At 31.1% G+C, this 18,642-nt stretch overlaps 1 protein-coding gene across 4 annotated transcripts in view; it reads right to left on the reverse strand.

The window, feature by feature from the left end:
- Positions 1-19: 19 nt before the first annotated feature.
- Positions 20-18,642, reverse strand: part of LOC130899944 (dual specificity tyrosine-phosphorylation-regulated kinase 2) — a 178,564-nt gene continuing 159,941 nt past the window's right edge. For all 4 annotated transcript variants that reach the window (XM_057810146.1, XM_057810145.1, XM_057810142.1 and 1 more), the window contains exons 8-11: positions 16,313-16,484; positions 15,175-15,318; positions 14,806-14,935; positions 20-7,671 (exon numbers count right to left, since the gene is read on the reverse strand). In XM_057810146.1, the coding sequence (XP_057666129.1) occupies positions 7,368-7,671; positions 14,806-14,935; positions 15,175-15,318; positions 16,313-16,484 (750 nt within the window). In that variant the 3' untranslated portion in view covers positions 20-7,367. The remainder of the gene's footprint in view (positions 7,672-14,805; positions 14,936-15,174; positions 15,319-16,312; positions 16,485-18,642) is intronic.

Here is an 18,642-nt window from a genome sequence, read left to right on the forward strand (position 1 = left end):
AATGGTTACAATAAAACACTTTTTTGTATACTTTCAGTCTTATTTAACAATTTACAACAATATTTTTATTACAGTTTACAATAGTTAAGCAAACTCAATTACGAATAAGTGTTATGATTAGTGTAAAATAATTATCAATTTTGTTAGAGTGCTTTCTGGTGGTAAAAATAAGAAATAATCTAAATTTGATTATGTTATTACTTAAGACGGCACTTCAAAAGGTTGAGATAAGCGAGACAATATTTAGTAATTTTTTAAATAATATAGTGATAGGAATCTTTTGAGTATTTTTGAACAATAATATGAACGCTGTTTGTGATAGCTTTACTGAAAATATTAGTATTAACAGTACACATTTTTAGAGATAATTCAAATTAGAGTATGAGAAAAAAGTGATAGTGTGACAAAAATTGTGATAAATTAAACAATGAAAATGCAATATACCAGCTCTTTTTGTACTATTTTTAGCATTAACCACAATCCTATATCTATGAAATATTTATTTTCTTTATAATTATTATAAGTTGTAACGATCTAACAATTTTATATATTCATTTAAGAATTATTGTCGCTATTATTGTGGTTTTTCAATATCTAAGCGAAAAGCTAAAGAAGCCAAATATATAGTAATAAATAAAAAAGAAGAAGAATTAGTTGAAACGAGCTACAACCATATATTTAATGCTCGTATATGGACAGTTGGTATGGGAAAAACGTCCCTACGATAAAGTGCCGACAATATTAATTTTCATCTCGTTCAAGACACTTTATCTATACTGCGCATGCTTGAGAATGCGCAGAACCGAGCTGAAACATTCCTTAGTCGGAACAGCTTCCAAAGTACAAAGACTCATACTGGACACAAGATCAGAGATATAATAAAAAAAGTAACACAACGGATTTCATTATGATCGATAAGAAGAGACTGACTACATGATGGACAATAACACTCCAGAACGACATTATAAGAAAATCATTCAAAAGAAGAAGATTCATCTAAGAATATTCATTAGCTTTACAATAATGTTGTTATACTGTTGAGCTACTGGTGAGAAGGATCTTTTTATCGGTTTCTCTCGTAAAATCCTTCATACGATTCCATATTTTTCATGTTCCCTTTCTCCTACTACTTGATATATTTCTGATTTGTTCACATTTCGCTCTCTAAATTGTTGTTTCTGTTGTTTTAAATGCTCAATGTATGTGGCATTTTGTTTGCTAGGGGGTATTTTTGTCATCTTCTATAAATACTACACTGTATTCAAATGTATTTGTGAATCACTTCAGCAGGTATCATTTTAGGCGAATAAAAGATAATATGGGTTTAAAATGAAGTTAATAGAAAAGTAGTTGTGTTGTTAAAAAAAATTTATTTGTATTTTTCAAAATTATCATCACTCTGTGAAAAGAACAAAAAATGTGAATTGATAAGATTTAGTTATACTTTAATTTATAGCCTTTCTACTTTGAATAAAAATCGTCTTATACATCAAAACATATTTTAAGAGAAAAAGATGATTTGATAATATTGTTTGTTTGTATCATGCAATACCTTTTGGATTTCAAATTGAAGTTATTGAAATCAGGCTACAAAAAAGTATTTAACAAATTATTCAATCAATATTTTAGGAAATATTCCCGCTCATCCACAAATTTTGAGTGCCTATAATTCTAGACCAGGGAGCCTAAATATCTATTAAACTTTTATAATATTATCAATATATATCACATTGGGATTTACATCTTGTTAAGTGTACCAATATTCAGGGTGTTTTTGGTTAGAGAAATGATTAGTTTTTTCATTATTTCTGTAAAACCAGAATATGATACAACTTATTTCCTTTTCCACACCCTCAATTTTGGTAAATGAACAGTAATACACATTGTTTAAACTATTCTACTAAATAAAGTTTGGAAAAAATGTACATGCTAAAAATATTTCTAGGTATAAAAAAGTTATGATATATAAATAAAAATTTGTTTAATAATAAAGACCTATTACTAATGAACATGTAGGTTTGAATAAAAACAGTCATATCATCCAACACTACACATTTAATTTCATATGCACAAAACCAAATCCATTATTTACTGGGTATTCAAGCTCATTGTTAAATATTAACCTTTTTGGCAAGCATTTAAATCTAATTTGCGACTGCAAAAAAGCTAATTATCAATCAAAAGTTAGTAAATATAGTTGCTAATGAAGCTTTTATAATCTTTATTCAAATATTATTTAACAACACTTGGATAAATACAAATATGACACCAAAGTAAGATGATTGTTGTCTTTTATCAAGTCACCATAAATACCTAACTTAAGGTCCATGAATTTTCATTAGTTTTATCAAATTTTCAAAAATAATGCTCACTACTGCTGTAGAACTGTTTCAATCCTACAATTTGTTTTTAAAATACAGTATATGATGGTAAGTAATAAGTGAAATTGGATTTTCACTAGACTGGAAATTTGTACAAAGGTACAAAGTATTAACATGAATATGATGAAATATACCTTAAGGTATACCAATCGGGAGAGCTGCACAAATGTAGATTTCGTCCAGGAAACCGAAAGGACTTAGCTAAAGACTGAATTTCAGTTGGTATTAACCAAAACTTTTATTGCAGTTCAATCATTTCATTTGGTCTTTTTTCAATTCATTTTTAAAATCAATTGAAAAGAATTTAATAGAAAGATAATGTGAGTTTCCTTTGCTTTGTACTAGGTATAACCAATAAAGTTTTTCGAACTTTTTGTGTACTACCTAACGTGACTATGTTGCCAAATGTACGGTTTAAATGATATCTATTCGATTTTTTAGCACTTGTAAGCATTCATCCAATAGTAAGTGAAAATAAGATCTTGCAAAAGTTTGCAAAATTCCAAATCTAGTATAAAATTAACAATTTTAAACAATCAAAAAATGAACAACAACTTTGGACATGCAATATTTGTACACCAGCCAAATTCATGGACGCATCCAACTCTATTTTATCAATCAAAGTTTTTCATTTGTATTTTCTATATTTTTGTTGTATTAGTTTTTTTTTCTAAGAATCTGCTTTTAACCATTTCACATTGCTTGTACGATTTCAAAGGAAAAATAATGTTTTAAAAATTAAGGTAGACACACGTTATGGTTTTATAATTTGGAGAAATTGGGAGAAAATGGAAAAATGCTGACATTGAAAACTCATTTTTATTAATTACTGCTGTTAAATTATTGCTTATAAACATAGTTTAGCCAATTGATGTCTCTATAATTATTTTTCAGTCTCATTTTAATGTATCTATTCAATTTGATAAATGTATTGTTCATATTTGTTTTTCAGGTTTTTTATTCCATTCAATTTATTTGATTTTCTACAGAGAAGTATATATTTTATATTTGAGGGTTTAAATATATTCATATTTTTAACTATTTCTAGAAATTTTAGTATTTACAAATATTTCCAAAAAATCACAATCGCAGTCCGTGAATAAAAATCTGACTTGTCTCATGAATTCTTACTTTGGTGACATATTTGAATAACATTCATCAAGTTGATACTTCAATTTCCAAAATTTAATTAAGTAACAGGGTTATACAATATTCTTAAGCTGCAAAAGGAACTAGCAGAAAAATACCGAAATTTTTGATCATACCAAATTCAATTTGACTTGAATCTATTATCTATTAGTCATCAATTAGTTAATTAGGGAATAAGATGATCCACATTTATATTTAATATTTAAAAAAATATTGAAGAAACATTCTAGCAACATTGAGTAATGTTTGGTTGTTGTACAAAAACCAACTCACTGTATAAGTGGTTGAAAGTGGATCAGAAAGAATATGAAATAGACTGAATAGAAAGGGAATTCTCGGAAAAAAGTAACCCCCTTCTAAGAAAATTAATAGGATTCAGTGAGGATAATATCAGAATCCATGTAAAGCATACAATAACAGAAAAGAGTGGTATCAAAACAGCATTATTTGACCGGAAAAGAAAAAGAAATGAACTGCAAAAGAAATTACTTTGAGAACTTGAAAGAAATCCCACTCTCCAAGCAGAAACTACGTAATTAAAAGCTGCGTCCAGTTCAACATCTATAAAAAATAAAGAAGGTAGAGAATAATAACTGCTGTTCTGTTCTGGATACCAAAAATAAGTTCAAACACCCTACTGGGTTTCAGAGCTCTGTGGAATCATCATCACCAGAATATTTAAAGGAATTGATAAAAAAGAAACAAACAAAGATTGGATGATCTATGGATAGAAGATACCGGAAGAATGCATTAGTCAGGTTGTTTTAGGACATTGCTGCCTGAATGGACACCTTTAGAATATCAAATTGGTGGAGAGAGAAGACTGCAGATTCTGAGAGTGAGAAGAGTGAACATTCATGTTCATACCTGCCGTATGCAAAGCACTACAGTTACTGTATAGAATAGGAAAGCTTTCCAGAAGCTTAGCAAATAATTAGGAATACATGAACTACTAGTGTGGAGGAGGGGGACAATATAAATTTCAATTTTCAGTTAATCGTCACCCCATCAATCATATATATAAAGTATTTGGAATCGATGAATATCTTCTTGTTTATATGACAGTAGATTGAAATAAAGTTTAACCAAAATTAGAAACTACCAAAGCTTGTCAGAATCTAATCGGAACCTTTTCTTTTTGGAGCTCTTTTTCTTGTCCTTTAAAACTCAACAAAAATTCATTTATTAGTGAAATATTATTTTAAATTATTAAAATTTGACTTCAGTATTTATTTAGGTACTTAGGTACATTTTCGACTAAGTACTTTTTCTTGGTCTATTTTTTTATTGTTTGTTTTTATTTTCGATATTTTTCTTTAGTTAGAACCAAACTATTCGATAAACTTTAAAAACATCTCAACTTATTTTTTATAAAATTTTGAAGCTACTTTTTATTTAATAATCACAGTTAATATTGAAATTCGATAGCAAAATGACAAAACATATTTATAATCAAGCTGAAAGTACTTAAAAAGAGTACTGATATATTTACTCTAACTAAAGATAAACTAGTAGATATTTTATTTTGGCCAACAATTTCTACGATATATAATATTTAGGCTAAATCAGTCACAACAATTTTCCTTTTCAGCAGATGTCTATCACTAACTAGAAAACGGTGTTAAGTATAAAAAGATGCACACACACATGTGTATATGAATATCAACTGGATATATTTTCATTTCATTTTCGAATGAATTGTTTTCAAAATGATTTTCATAGGCTAAATTAGTCCAAAGATGAAATAGATAGAATATATATAAATATCAAATAGTGTTTAATGTGTTGGTTATAAATGTCATTAATCGATGATCCAGACCAATTTGATTATCATTTAGGAAAATAGTTTCACTATTACAATAATCCTCTACAGTAGGATAGAAATGCAAAAGATAAATTGTCAGGATCATATCGTTAGTATAAACAAAATCATTTTATGATATTGTCGAGTAAGGACTAAAATTTTCGTATGGTAAAGCTTATATTGTTTGAACTGTGTTGTAAGGCTGGTTTTATAAGACTACAGTACGGTTTTGATGTAACATGTAAGTTAAGAAGTTACATAGTTCACTATTATACTCAAAAAAGTGAAATAATTTCGTTTTATTTGTAATATGTATTCTGGATTGTGAATAGACATTTACAAGTAACACTTTGACTTCCATGTGTATACCTGAATATATACATATATTCAAGTATATAAATACTTTATTATCTACATCAGACCAAGTTATACAAAGCAAGCAGACTTTGCGTTATTTAGTTGCGGCAAAAAAATCAGTTTTATGAAAAATATACAATTATTTCGTGCATTTTCTTCGAGAATACATTAAAATCTATTTTCTTTTCGAAATTATATAATATTCAAAAAAGCATACTAAACAAAGTAAATTGTTGTACAGTATAATTATAAACAGAAAAAAGTTTTGACTCTGATGGTCGATTTCGAAATCCACGTCGGCAGTCAAAGTGTTAAAATGTGGTCCACATCAGAACCATTTATCCCACATGTTATTTTGCTCCATGGGCGTTTCCTTAACTGAGCAATCAAGTAACAAACAATTACAGTGGGGTCTAGAAAAACTTAATCTTCATGTAACTTACTCTTGCATATTGACCTTTAAATGATGCTGCTAAATCTTCAGATTTACTTTAGAAAAATAATTATCAAATCGCGCAACTTAATTTTCGAGTTGTGGATATAATTTATATCACATACTCTCTAAATTATGCAATAACAAGTCGAAGGAATGTGAGTACTAAAGAGAATAACGTAAACGACAACATGAAGGCTCAAACTTATTATTATTCGTCGTTGGTTGCAGGACTTGAGGCCTTTTTTTCCTTGGTTTGCATTCTTATAACAGGCATTAGAACCATGAGGCTCATTTTTAGCTCAACGGGTTTGTTAATGAAGAAAATAACAGCAAATTACCACAAACCCTATAAACCCATGTTATATTCAGAAAAATTCACCGTTTGATGCTGTTCACAAACTTGTATTGAACTTTATTTCTTCAAAAATAAAGCCGAATCGATGGAAATCGTTATCAGAACCTGATCAATTAATTTTCTGTTTGAAACCGACTTATTGAAATTAAAATTTGGCAATTAGTTGGTTTCGGGGAATGAACTTGTCTATTGGTTTCCAAGGCCGTGAGATTTCACACTTCTCGATTATTTCCTATGAGGCCACGTAGGGTCATTGGTTTAAGCTGATAAAATTGAAAGCTTGAGATCAACATTGTCCTTGCGATTTGTGACTTATAACCACTAATGAGTTTTTCAAATGTGCTTAAGAAACATATACTATTATGTCGATACATCCACTGTTTCGATGACGATAAAAAATTGCACCTTCCGAACGGAAAGCAAGTTTTGGTGTCATCTTTATTGACGTAAATGATGCACAATGAAACATACGTTGAGTGACGATTAGACTCATTTGTTGAATTATATTTTATTAAATATGTTTCATCAAATCAGTGAACAGATATATTTACAAAATCATATCTACCTACAAAGAAAAATTAAGCGAGTATTTCATGTTGGATAGTTTGGTATTCATAATGTGATTTCTTCAATGAAATAATCTGTTATTTTCCGTTATCTTCTACTTGGAATAACTACAGATATTTTTTATTATTCTGTATTTACGAAAAATTCGAAATCATGATATTAGTACGCTTTTTTGGCGATTTGGTCCATAATAATTAAGAATAACGTATCGTTTAGTACCTCGTTTGAAATATCAATTTAAAAAAATCTCTCTTCAACTAACACACAGTAAACCTACATATTTCCCCTTAATTTATAAAATCTTGTCAATGATATCAACTAAAGTATAGGTGGAAGAAATGTACCGGAGTCGTTCAAATTCGAATCCAGTTTGGTGACGCTATCATGTAATCTAGTTTCTACTATTTTGGCCTTGACTTTATCACCTTTTTGAACAACGCATTTATAGTGACTTCTCGAATGGCTACTGCCGGAAGTACTGCTCGAAGAATGACTGTCGTGCGAAACGTTCACTTCTGAGTGACTGTGACGCAATTCTCCGGATTTTGACGTATGGGATCCCGCGGTGACCCAAGGGTGGCGCAAAGCTTCGTCAGGAGCCAAACGCTTCTTAGGGTTCCATCTGTAAATGCAAAACACATTATTTATTAGTAAGACATCCTTGTTATTATACACATCAGTTTATACTTTAGGTTTTTTGTCATAAATTTTATTTTATCATTTTTCGGTTAATAATTACGCACAAAAACGGACAGTAAATAAGTTTTTTCGAATACAGTTTGCGTTTGTGATAGTAATGGATCATTTTTGAGTCTTTTTTAATAAAATTAATTAACCTTAATACATTCAGAAATCAAATAGAAGTTTTTACGTTCACACTCGAGTGCTTTGTACAATGCTGGACGCTGATGCAATTTAGAGACATAAAATACGAGCTAAAGACATAGCACGTTCTCTGTAAAGTCTATAAAGCATATTTTAACTTTCCTGTTCGGTCAAGAGAAGTCATGTGGCTGGTACTTATCATAAAAGTGTTTGGATCAAATCAAAAATTAATATTTATTCCTATATTTTCGTTTGGTATCGAGGTGAGAATGGTCTATGGGATTTGCAATACCAAGCATCTGGCAATAACCAAAAGATTACGTCAATGACTGCTACCTTTGGAATGTGAATCCGAGTTAAAGACTTTGCGGTAAACACGCAAAATTAATTAAGTATCCTTGAATCTTCTTCTGTTCCCATTGCACACGACCAATAACTGAGCCTCAACGCCGCTCGAAATGATTCAAGACAACTTGCAAGAAATTGGATGGAATTTTAAGCAAGATCAAAATATTGCATAGACGAATACAGCACGTCGCTTGACATTATGCCACGGCATCATGATACTAACACAAATTCCAATTCAGATTATATTTAATATTTTCTGGGCGGTTTGAAAATGAAGATAACAAAGTAAAGTAAAGTGAAAAAGTGGTCAGTGCATCACTGGTTATAATTGTATCTGCTGCTGCTTTGCTTTTGGAATCTGGTGGATAGAAAAGAGAAACCAGGCGATAGTGAGCAAGGCCTTGGCTAGATATAACAGGAGGAACCATGAAAAGAGAAAACATACAAAAATTAGTTTAGAATGGATGAAGAAACATTCGAAAAGCTCACGCGGAGAATAAAACATAAGATAACTAAGAAATCCTTATCAAGAGAAGTAATATCAGCAGATCAGAAACTCATTTCTCACTAGAATCGCAGCTTGCGTACAATAAAAATGACACCAAACCGATAATGTTGCAAGTGCGAGATCTTGCATGAAACAATCAGCTGAACTTCATCTGAGCAGGCTTTTGGTCAAGAAATGTTGTGACTTGCATTGCATTGCATCAATATGGTTTCGCATCATGTCAAGCGGTCTTCATAAAAAATTATCTCCTAGTTCTAATAAGAAGTTTTTACCTACACCAGAACAATCAAAACACCATTTAACTACTGCAGAAAATTTCAACGACTTAAAAAGACATTTACAAAAAATGAAACAGTTTTTATCAAGGATTAGAGCTAAAATATGGAAATTTTGTGTTATGGTAAGAATAAAGTAACAGGATATTTGTTCTTGATTATCATAAATGAATACAAAAAATGTAGTTACTATTAGTATGGCATAATAAAATTATGGAGAAAACGTGTAAAAATATTACATTCAATTTTAAATTGAACTGGTATCATGTGCATTATGTTTATCAAATTATTATTTGATATGAGCACGATTTCAGTGGTGAAAATTGTCGAACATTATCAGCCAGAGACGTTTTTTTTATATCAAACTTACTTTGTGTTACCTGAAATGGTCATGAGTGGTGCTAAGATTAGTATGAAATTGAAAATGGAATACTATAGTAGTGTGGTAAGAAACCTGGTTCTACCCAGTCGTGAATGTTGATTTAGCGTAGATGAAAACGAGAGAAGACTCCTCACTTTTTTGTCAAGAGGCATGTTGACGGTTCAGCAAGATAGCCTTTGGTCTCCAAGATGACCAGATTTGTTAAGTTAAGTTGAGTTACAACATGCTTTTCAAACTTTCGTGAAATAGATTTGGTATAGATCTATGATATTGATCTACTGATTATAAGTAAGCCTCGACGAATAAGGAAATATGAAAGAAATCATAAATTCTCAATCCATTATTAAAGTTGATGAGCAGAAACTTTTATATTATCCTCATTAGATTCGAGTGAAATTTTACGAGCTTCTTGATGTGTATGCCAAATATTACCGATATAAAATTATATCTCTAGGGTGTTCGGGATACCCAATACTATTGTAGTGTAGTAATTGTTTTAGTATTTGATTTTGTTTCCTCTTTGGTGTAGTTACAAATAAATTGACGTGGAATTTTCTCTAGACTACCAGCGGCGCCCGAGCTAGCTATGCCACTAAGTGTGAAACATCTTCTAGAGTCAGTTTAAAGTGCAACTTTCAAGTTTATATAAATTAAATTCTCCTTTGCTTTTATTAATATGGTTCATATGGGTTCGTATGTACATAGAATAAGAAATTAATCTTACATTAATATTTCATAAGTTGTATCATCTACGCGTCAAATAATAATACAAATAAAAATTATTTTTGTGATTGATTATCAGATATATTCACGTTGCAGCTCTCTCAGTTCTCACAGTTTATATAAAGAATCAATATCTTCCATCGTTAATCACGGTCACAACCATAAAATTCTGAGGTAGATTTTAGTGTTAGTACAAAGTTATAAGTGGTGTGACACCTAGTGATAAATGTATAATCTTTACTACATAATACGTCGCATTAGTAGAAAATCAGTGTAGATCAGTAACTGTGTTCCAAATTATTCAATTCTAGCAAGAAGAATACAATCAATAGGCCTATTCAAGTAGCTGTCACTTGAAAACAAATGTGATTGATGGACGACATATACATTTTACTTCTGTTTAACATGTCCATCTCATTTGAATCAAAAAGTTTTTACGATGCTCAAACAGAAACATCATCTTAACCAGCTGGCGATGGCTAGATGCTATAAAAAGACAAGATTCAACAGAAGAAAAAGCGAAATATCCGACAGTAAGCTCCAAGCACAGAGTATATTGTACGTGCATTTTATTAAAAAACTGTTGGGAGTGCTTAACAGTAGTCTAGGATAAATATGTTATCCAGATACAGCAGTCTAGACTCTGCTTCTTTTATTTCAGGGAAACCAGCATATCTGGAGGACAGATTGAGTCCCCAATTTTCACATAAGCTAGAGGATAGTTGAAACTTTCATCTCTGCAGAAAAAATGAGATACGAAAGAGAAACTGTAAGAGAAAATGTAATTATAGTAGATTAAATACATCGAAGTGAGATACTTCATACAATAACTAATTCTATCAATGTGAAAAGTTACTGGGAAATATGTTTGACGATACTTCTTATCGAAGACCACTTCTGTCTGTAGTCTTAACTGTAATTGGGCAGAATGGAATTTAAGATTATCTTTTCATAAAAGAATATCTTCAAGATACTGAAACTCCAAATACAAGCACAGAAAATGTTCTAGAAGAATTCCCATATGGATGTACACAAGAATTGAAGACATATTTATCATCACAATACATAACTGATGCTTATAGTAAGTCAGCTTTCAACAGTATATCATTAAAACTCACCTTTTCTAGTAAAAGAAAATAAGAAGACATTTTTCGAAATTATTGTGGGTTTACTGGTGCCATACATAGTATGCGATATAGATTTGGAGTATCAACATCAACAGATTATACGTATTTTGAAAATGTTATTCTGAAGTTTCAAGGAATTGTATGCCGAAATAATAAATAATGTTTTTTAAAAATGCAACAGATCGCATTGAATGCAACATTGAAAAAATAGCAAAATCCAATGGTCCCAACAGCATTAAACACGTTGTTTGTTGTCCAGAGTCCAGATAATAGTTCTGGATTGCCCTATATTTTATTTAGCTGAGAGGTTAAGGGAATTTAACCTCAAAATATTTATTCAATATATAATCCTTCGCTTTCAAGAAAGACTATTCGTTAATATAATCTAAATCAATATTTTTTTTAAAATGAGGTGATTCCAAGTGATCTATTCGCCTTAGGAATTCTAAATATACGAAGTTTGTTTTGTCCGAAGCCCGAAGAATTGAAAATGACATTGTGACTCATCGCTAATACGGGGTATGATTATTATTAGACCGGGTGAGATTGGACCGAAGTTGATTCCTTCCTTTGGAGAGCTGAAAAAGTATCGAAAGTATTTACGATTCGTAGAAAATTCCTTGAGCTCCAATTGAAATTTTCCAAACAAAAAAAAACGATTTTCTGATTCCTGCCATGTTTATAGAACGATAGTTTATCATCGATTCGTAAAAGCCTCATACTTTTTTAAATCACATTTTCGCAGGAAAATGTCAATGGAAACCCAAGGATTTTTCCAGGAATCGTAAGTACTTTCAATATTACAAAAATCAGGAATCAGAAAATCGCGGACGAACTTTGGTCCAAAGTTTCCTGGTTTATAAAAGTGATTTACGTGAAATCCGAGGTGGTTTATAAACAGAATTAAATAATAGTGAGAATTTTGAAAATATGCAAATTTTTTAATAGTAATTTATTATGTCAAATTATGCTGAAGCCTGTTTTTATAATGAGTAAAAAGTGCTACTAACATACAATAAATTATACAGTATGTTAATGAAGTAACTCGTTAAGATATTTCGATTTTTGTTTACAATCCAATCTTATGACAATATCTTCTGTATACATACAGTGTATTGTAAAGTTACGTACCTTAATAATGGAAATTAAGGATACAATAGGGTAAGTCGCCAGGTATCTCGATTTATCGCAATTTTTAATGGAGATATTTAAAAAATACGATGTACAATACCAGATTTTCTATAAATACTTGCATATTATCAAATAGAACAAAGTTAATTAAATAAGATTAACAAAAAAATTGTTTATTTTAATTATTTTTATTAGAAAAATGTTTCAAGAATGAATTTCGATGAGTTTCCAGCTTAACTTTACTAGTTACTGTGCACTAGATTGTCAGGGATCTGCCGGATTTTTGCCTGAAAAAGTGATCCGCCTGCTAAAAGTCTTGGGGTATACTACTTAAGAAAATATTTTGGAGTAAGATGCACCAAGTATACTTCTTTTCAATGTAAACCTCACAGAAATCTAAATAGGAGCAAATTACGTTACTTTATAAATACACTGTATAAATAAGCAAACAACAAAGATTCGATTTTTAGCTCTTAATCAGTGACACCTCTGTGTGTGCGAAATGAATACTTGTACGTCACAATAATAAGTTTTATTTATTTTATTAGCTCATAAAAATAGAAATATTATTACACATTTCGAGTTCAGATCATATTCTTGACAACGGCAAAGTTCAAGAAATTATATCTACTGTTATTTTCATCAAGATGGCAATAAAATGAAACATGAATGAACTTAAACCGACTAGTGTAGAACTAATAGCCCGGTATAAATATAATACGTTGGTAGACGTGCCGTACAATCCCGAGAATATACGTCTAATAAATTTCGAACACTCCTATTATCTATCGGTAGGTTGGACTCGATGCATTTCATTGTTAGTTAAATATAATACAAGTGATTATTTTTCACTCTGTTGTCCTCCTTCGAGATCGTATCGATATGATAATCGCAAAGAGGCAGGATGGAATCGAATGTGTAAATTAAATTCAAATTATTTCATCATAAAACTGATTTTGGATGGTATCATTAAAAATACGAAAATCATGAGTCAAACACATCAATCAGCACGTCCAGGTCTAGAAATCAAATCAATGTTTACAACCAAATTTCGAGTAATGCTTTTTCTTATGCTTCTATATTAGTTATGGCTTCCTCATTTGATTGATATTTCCTATTGAGCTTTTATTAGGTCTGAATACTATAATTAGTCATTGGGAGTCAGATCTGGATAAAATGGTGGCTAAGAAAATAATACGAAGTTAAATTCATTGAATTTGACGATAGTTTCTTGTGACTTGTGATGTGGTGTATTGTAAATCCTTTCTTAAATCGATTTATAAAACTTCTCAATAAATAAAGAAGTATTGGGAAAATTAGCACCATTAATATATACAAAAAGATTCTACCAAAAACATTTTCATTTAAAATGTGGCAAAAACGAAACCAATTTGGCTGACAGTTTCAAAAAATTGAGCCAATTTTCCAACTCTACAAGCCCCAATTTCACAAACTCTACACTTTATTTTTCTAAAATTTCAAGTAGAAATGTTTTTGCCACTTTTACTTGTGTAGGTAGTTGATTGAATAATATTTTTGACATTGAAAGTGACGGAATTTTTTACCAGATCAGAGGTGGGTATTATTAAGTAAACATCCAATTTTTTTCTTCTAGTAGGATAACTATGAGTGGGTCTTCCAATTGGGCTGTGAAAGTGTTTGCAAAACTAACAAACGGATTCTAACTTGAAAAGAGCGGGAAGAGTTGTAATTTTGTATTCTTTAAAATAGAATTCGCAACTATTTGAACCATAAATGTAGCGAATAGGTCTTTTTCCGTAATTTGAAGATAGATTCGAAGAAATACACACTACAAGACCTCCAGAAAGAGAAACGATAGCCAAGATGCGATTCGAACGAGTAGTTGTTAAAGCAGTACGAGAATCGAGCTGATTAGACACAGATTTAATGACTAAACAAGCAGAGGATAATTTTTTCGTCAACGTCTCTACATGAACAGAATATTGAAAGGCACCATCAATATGTAGACCAAGAAACTTGATCGAACTAAAGTTTTCTCAGTGCTCAAACAGAACCCGTTTGCGTCAGCCCAGGACTTAATAGTAATGAGATCTTTGCCCATGGTAGAATGTAAAGCTTGTTTATCTAATTCGTAAAACTGTGACATCATTAATGAATACCAAAAAAAAAAAATTGGACCAAAAACTGAGCCCTGAGTTACACCACTGGCAACTGGTAAATTATCGAAAACTTTACCATTAGCTCGTACCAGTTATTTTTACATTCAAGATCATTTTAAAGAAACACCATAATACTCTAGTTTGTTAAGCAGAACTTCATGATCGAAGGTATTAGCGAAATCACAAAAAACCGAAGCCTTATATAATTTATTATCAAGTTAAGTTAGAGGAAAAACCTTGATATTTGCCTGAATTGCCTGTATATAGTGAAGATGTTTAAATATTTAACAACTTACTCTAGACATTTGGATATTAAATCGATGAACATCGGATCGTTACATCTCAAAACCATTGCCAAGTTTTTCGAACCGGGCTTTCGTTTCCTGCCTTTGGAATTTGTTGTACAACGTGGATTTCCACGAGAATCTGTAACATAAATTGAAACATTCATCTCAAAATAAAAATCAAAATATTTTAAATATCAAATATCAAAATATTTAGTCATGATCTTTCTAGAACTTACAGATATTTCTCTTATGTGATATAAAATATTTATACTTTTCTCAAGGATTACTATATCTGTTATATATGATCTCCAAAGTAAAATCTAATATTAGTTAGATCATTCAAAAAGTATATTCAATGGTTTAATTAGAGAAATTTACCAAAAAATAGTCTTCTTCTTGTAGCAACGTAGATCAGATCGTCAGGTGGTGGTCCTAAAACTTCCATCAGACAGGCAAGTTGTTCGATTTCATTTTCTCCAGGAAATAATGGATATCCTGTGTAGAGTTCAGCTAGAATGCAACCTATAAAATAGACAGTTAATGAGAAGGGTTAATCGCGTGCAATAAAACGAAAATTTCTAATCGCAACAAGAAAAAAGTTAATAATAAATACTGAAGGGCTGAATTAATCATAACTCGAGAATTGATAACACTGCATAACTTCGTCTACATCTGTCTTACAAACCAATTCCTTTTTTTTTTCATTTTACTTCGACTCTAAAGTCGATAACTTGTGTTTTTAATAAAAAACAATTTTAGTACCATCAAAACGAATGCTTCACATTACAAACAACTTGCGATTAATCAGTTTTGACAGATGTTAACAAAAACAAAACAAGAGATCTGCTTGTTGTACTGCATTCCCAAGTCCCCAAGAGCCGTGAACAAAATCATCAGTGGGAAAGAAAGTGCAACAAAGCAAAGATGTCCAAGTCGCCACTGATGGTAGTTTTCATCGTTTTTTCCGATACCCATTGTAAATATGTTCCTGTCGGCCAAAAAAAGTAGCTGGGTAGTTCTATCCCAACGTCCTGGAGCAGCTGAAGACACACATTTTTCGTATGTGAACCGAATGTATCTTGTACGTACCACAATTACGAAACGCAAGAATTTTTTGCAAAAAAGGTATTACATACCACCTTATAGTGCCCATATTGTCTTCTATGAGTTATTTTAGATAGATAAGGTCAAATAAGCTCTAATCGATTAACAAGGAACGTTGGAAATTGCATGTCATATGGAATTTACCTTCAATCTCTGAAGACGATAACTTAGTTATAGAAACGCACTTCGAACAGTGTAATTATGAGTCTTGGTGTCTAGTTTAATGGAGAACATTATGAAAATCGATTATGCACTTTTTTTTTTGTTTTTTTTTTATAATTCTATTAATTATATGTTTGTCAAAAATACATACGAACGTCATGGGCATTTCACCAGAACCTTTTTACTCATAAACATTGAAAATAACGATAAATTATAAATCAGTTTTCTAAATTATGGTTATCGCTCTTACCTAAACTCCACATATCAATGGCAGTACCGTATGTTAATCCCAGAATAACTTCTGGCGATCTATAGAATCTGGATTGTATATAAGTATAGACCCTTTGGTTCGAATAACAGGAGCTTCCGAAATCTATAACTTTAATGGAGCTGCTGCCTCGTTGTTTCAATAAAACGTTTTCCTGAAACAAAATTAAGAGATTGTCGTTTGAGTATTAAAGAAGGTATATTGAAAGAGCAGTTTGATTTATTTGAAATATTGCTCTGTTCTATGAAGTTGAAATTTTATCTGATAGAATTTGTTTCTCTTCAAGCGGTTGATTCACCACCAAAATTTGTTTATCTTAATTTATAAACGATTGTAATGAATAAATAAGTTTAATACTTAAATGTAAAGTAGTCAGTCAACTTTTAAAATAACCAGTTTTGAAAGAAACTACTAGCATGAAATTTTTAACCACAATTTTATGAGAAAATTTTATATCAAAAATCGAATGTAAGTATTTGGAATTCTGCTTTTACTGAAGAAATATTCATTTTAATAGTTCTTCGCACGGAGCATTAAACACAAAAATGGAAAAAAAGAAGTTTTTTCGGATAATTCAGTTCTGTCTACTTCGCGAAGAAATTTACGCGAAATTCCAACCATAACTCAACGTTTCAAGGTATTAGACAATATTCGAACTTTCTTGTAATCAAAAAATGTTTTTCAATGTCGTTCACTCTCCAAGTTTTCATTGCTTAGTAATATGTATTTCCATTGTTGTAAAAACTTGTTATAAAATTTATCTTTCGCGATTCAGTCAACTGCTTTAATAAATCCATCGAAGATATATTACAAACTGATCTGTTTTGAAGCTTTGTTTACAAATCAATCATTATTTTATCAATTTCTGTGCTTATTTCTATGTCAGATTCCAGTAAATTAATGACGTTCCAAAAGACTGGCTTTATAAAAGGGCTGAACCCTTCGCTCTCCCTCTGACCCATTTAACATGAAAAATTGATATATGTTCCAATTTTTAATGCGTCTCAAATTATATACTTATCCATTACGATCAATTTTTTTTCTCTTAATTTAGATTAGTTTTTCTTATTAAAACCATCAGCATCATCGTGTAGTTCCTTGGCATAGATATTTGTGGTAGTTTTAAGAAGATCTCTTCACTGGCAGAGAAGATCTACCGCACTAAGCGAAGAACAGTTAGGGAGAGATTAGGGAAGAAACGGCAAAGGTCGTTGGTAAACTTTATGGGAAGATGAACCCATCAACTTATTCCGCGAGTCGACACTTGCCTTAACCGCCCTCACGTAGAGATAAATTACTAAATGATCTAAATGCTCTCAGAACATGGTTGCATCAGAAAATACCTTCAAACGTTCAAACATGAGGATCCCGGAACGGCCAACCTGTGCAGGAACAAACGAAAGTACGGTGCGTGTATTCTTTATATGTCCGCGCTTCAATATGCTTCGTGGTACCTGGAAAACTGAAATAGGAGTAGTAGAGACGGATGTTGTCAACGGATACTATCTGGGCAGCATGTTCGTTGCTGAGGTGTTGTGGAAACTTCGCTGTGAAGAGAAGAAAAGAAGGAAGGAGCAAAATCGAGACTGAAAATTAGCATTACGAACATTTGAAAGTGGTAGAGTGAAGTGAATTGTGGGAATCACATCGATAATGAAGAAAATGATTAATTACATTGTGTGGGCATTTGGGATGTTAACCAACATAATAAGAATCTTCAGGGCATTCCAGAAAATAATTTCTCTTATACGCGTTTACCTTTCGATTGAATTGGACTGTACTGTACTGAATTATGTTGCAATGGATTTGACTAACAAGCACAAGGTAATATAATTTATAATATCCCAAATGATGTGTTTATTTTCATTTGCAAGTATTTACATGGTATAAATTTTGAAATGAATTCTTTCGTATGAACAATACAGATTATAATTGATTACATCTAGTTATGGTAAACCAGTTGTTTCCCCATTAATATATTACACTTGAACAATAAATAACAAGTTTTATCACTGTTTTTAATTGCAGCAACAACGGATTTGTTAAAAAACTTCTATGTCCATTTGTTTCTCCAGTATATACGTAATAATTATACAATTTCACTTTATTCAATTTTCTGTCTTTTTTTGTTTTCACTCGTTTATTTTTTAGAAAGATTTTGCAACGGCTGACGGCGCACGATCTAAATATCTGATGGTATGTTTCATCAGTGCCGGATTAGCCACATAGCAAATGCTAAAAGTCCTGTTAATTGGGGGTCCCCGCGCTCCAATGCCTGTCTCAGACAGTTAAAGAAAATTTTGATAACCGTA

This window comes from Diorhabda carinulata, chromosome 12 (assembly GCF_026250575.1).
Source record: "Diorhabda carinulata isolate Delta chromosome 12, icDioCari1.1, whole genome shotgun sequence".
NCBI lineage: Eukaryota > Metazoa > Arthropoda > Insecta > Coleoptera > Chrysomelidae > Diorhabda > Diorhabda carinulata.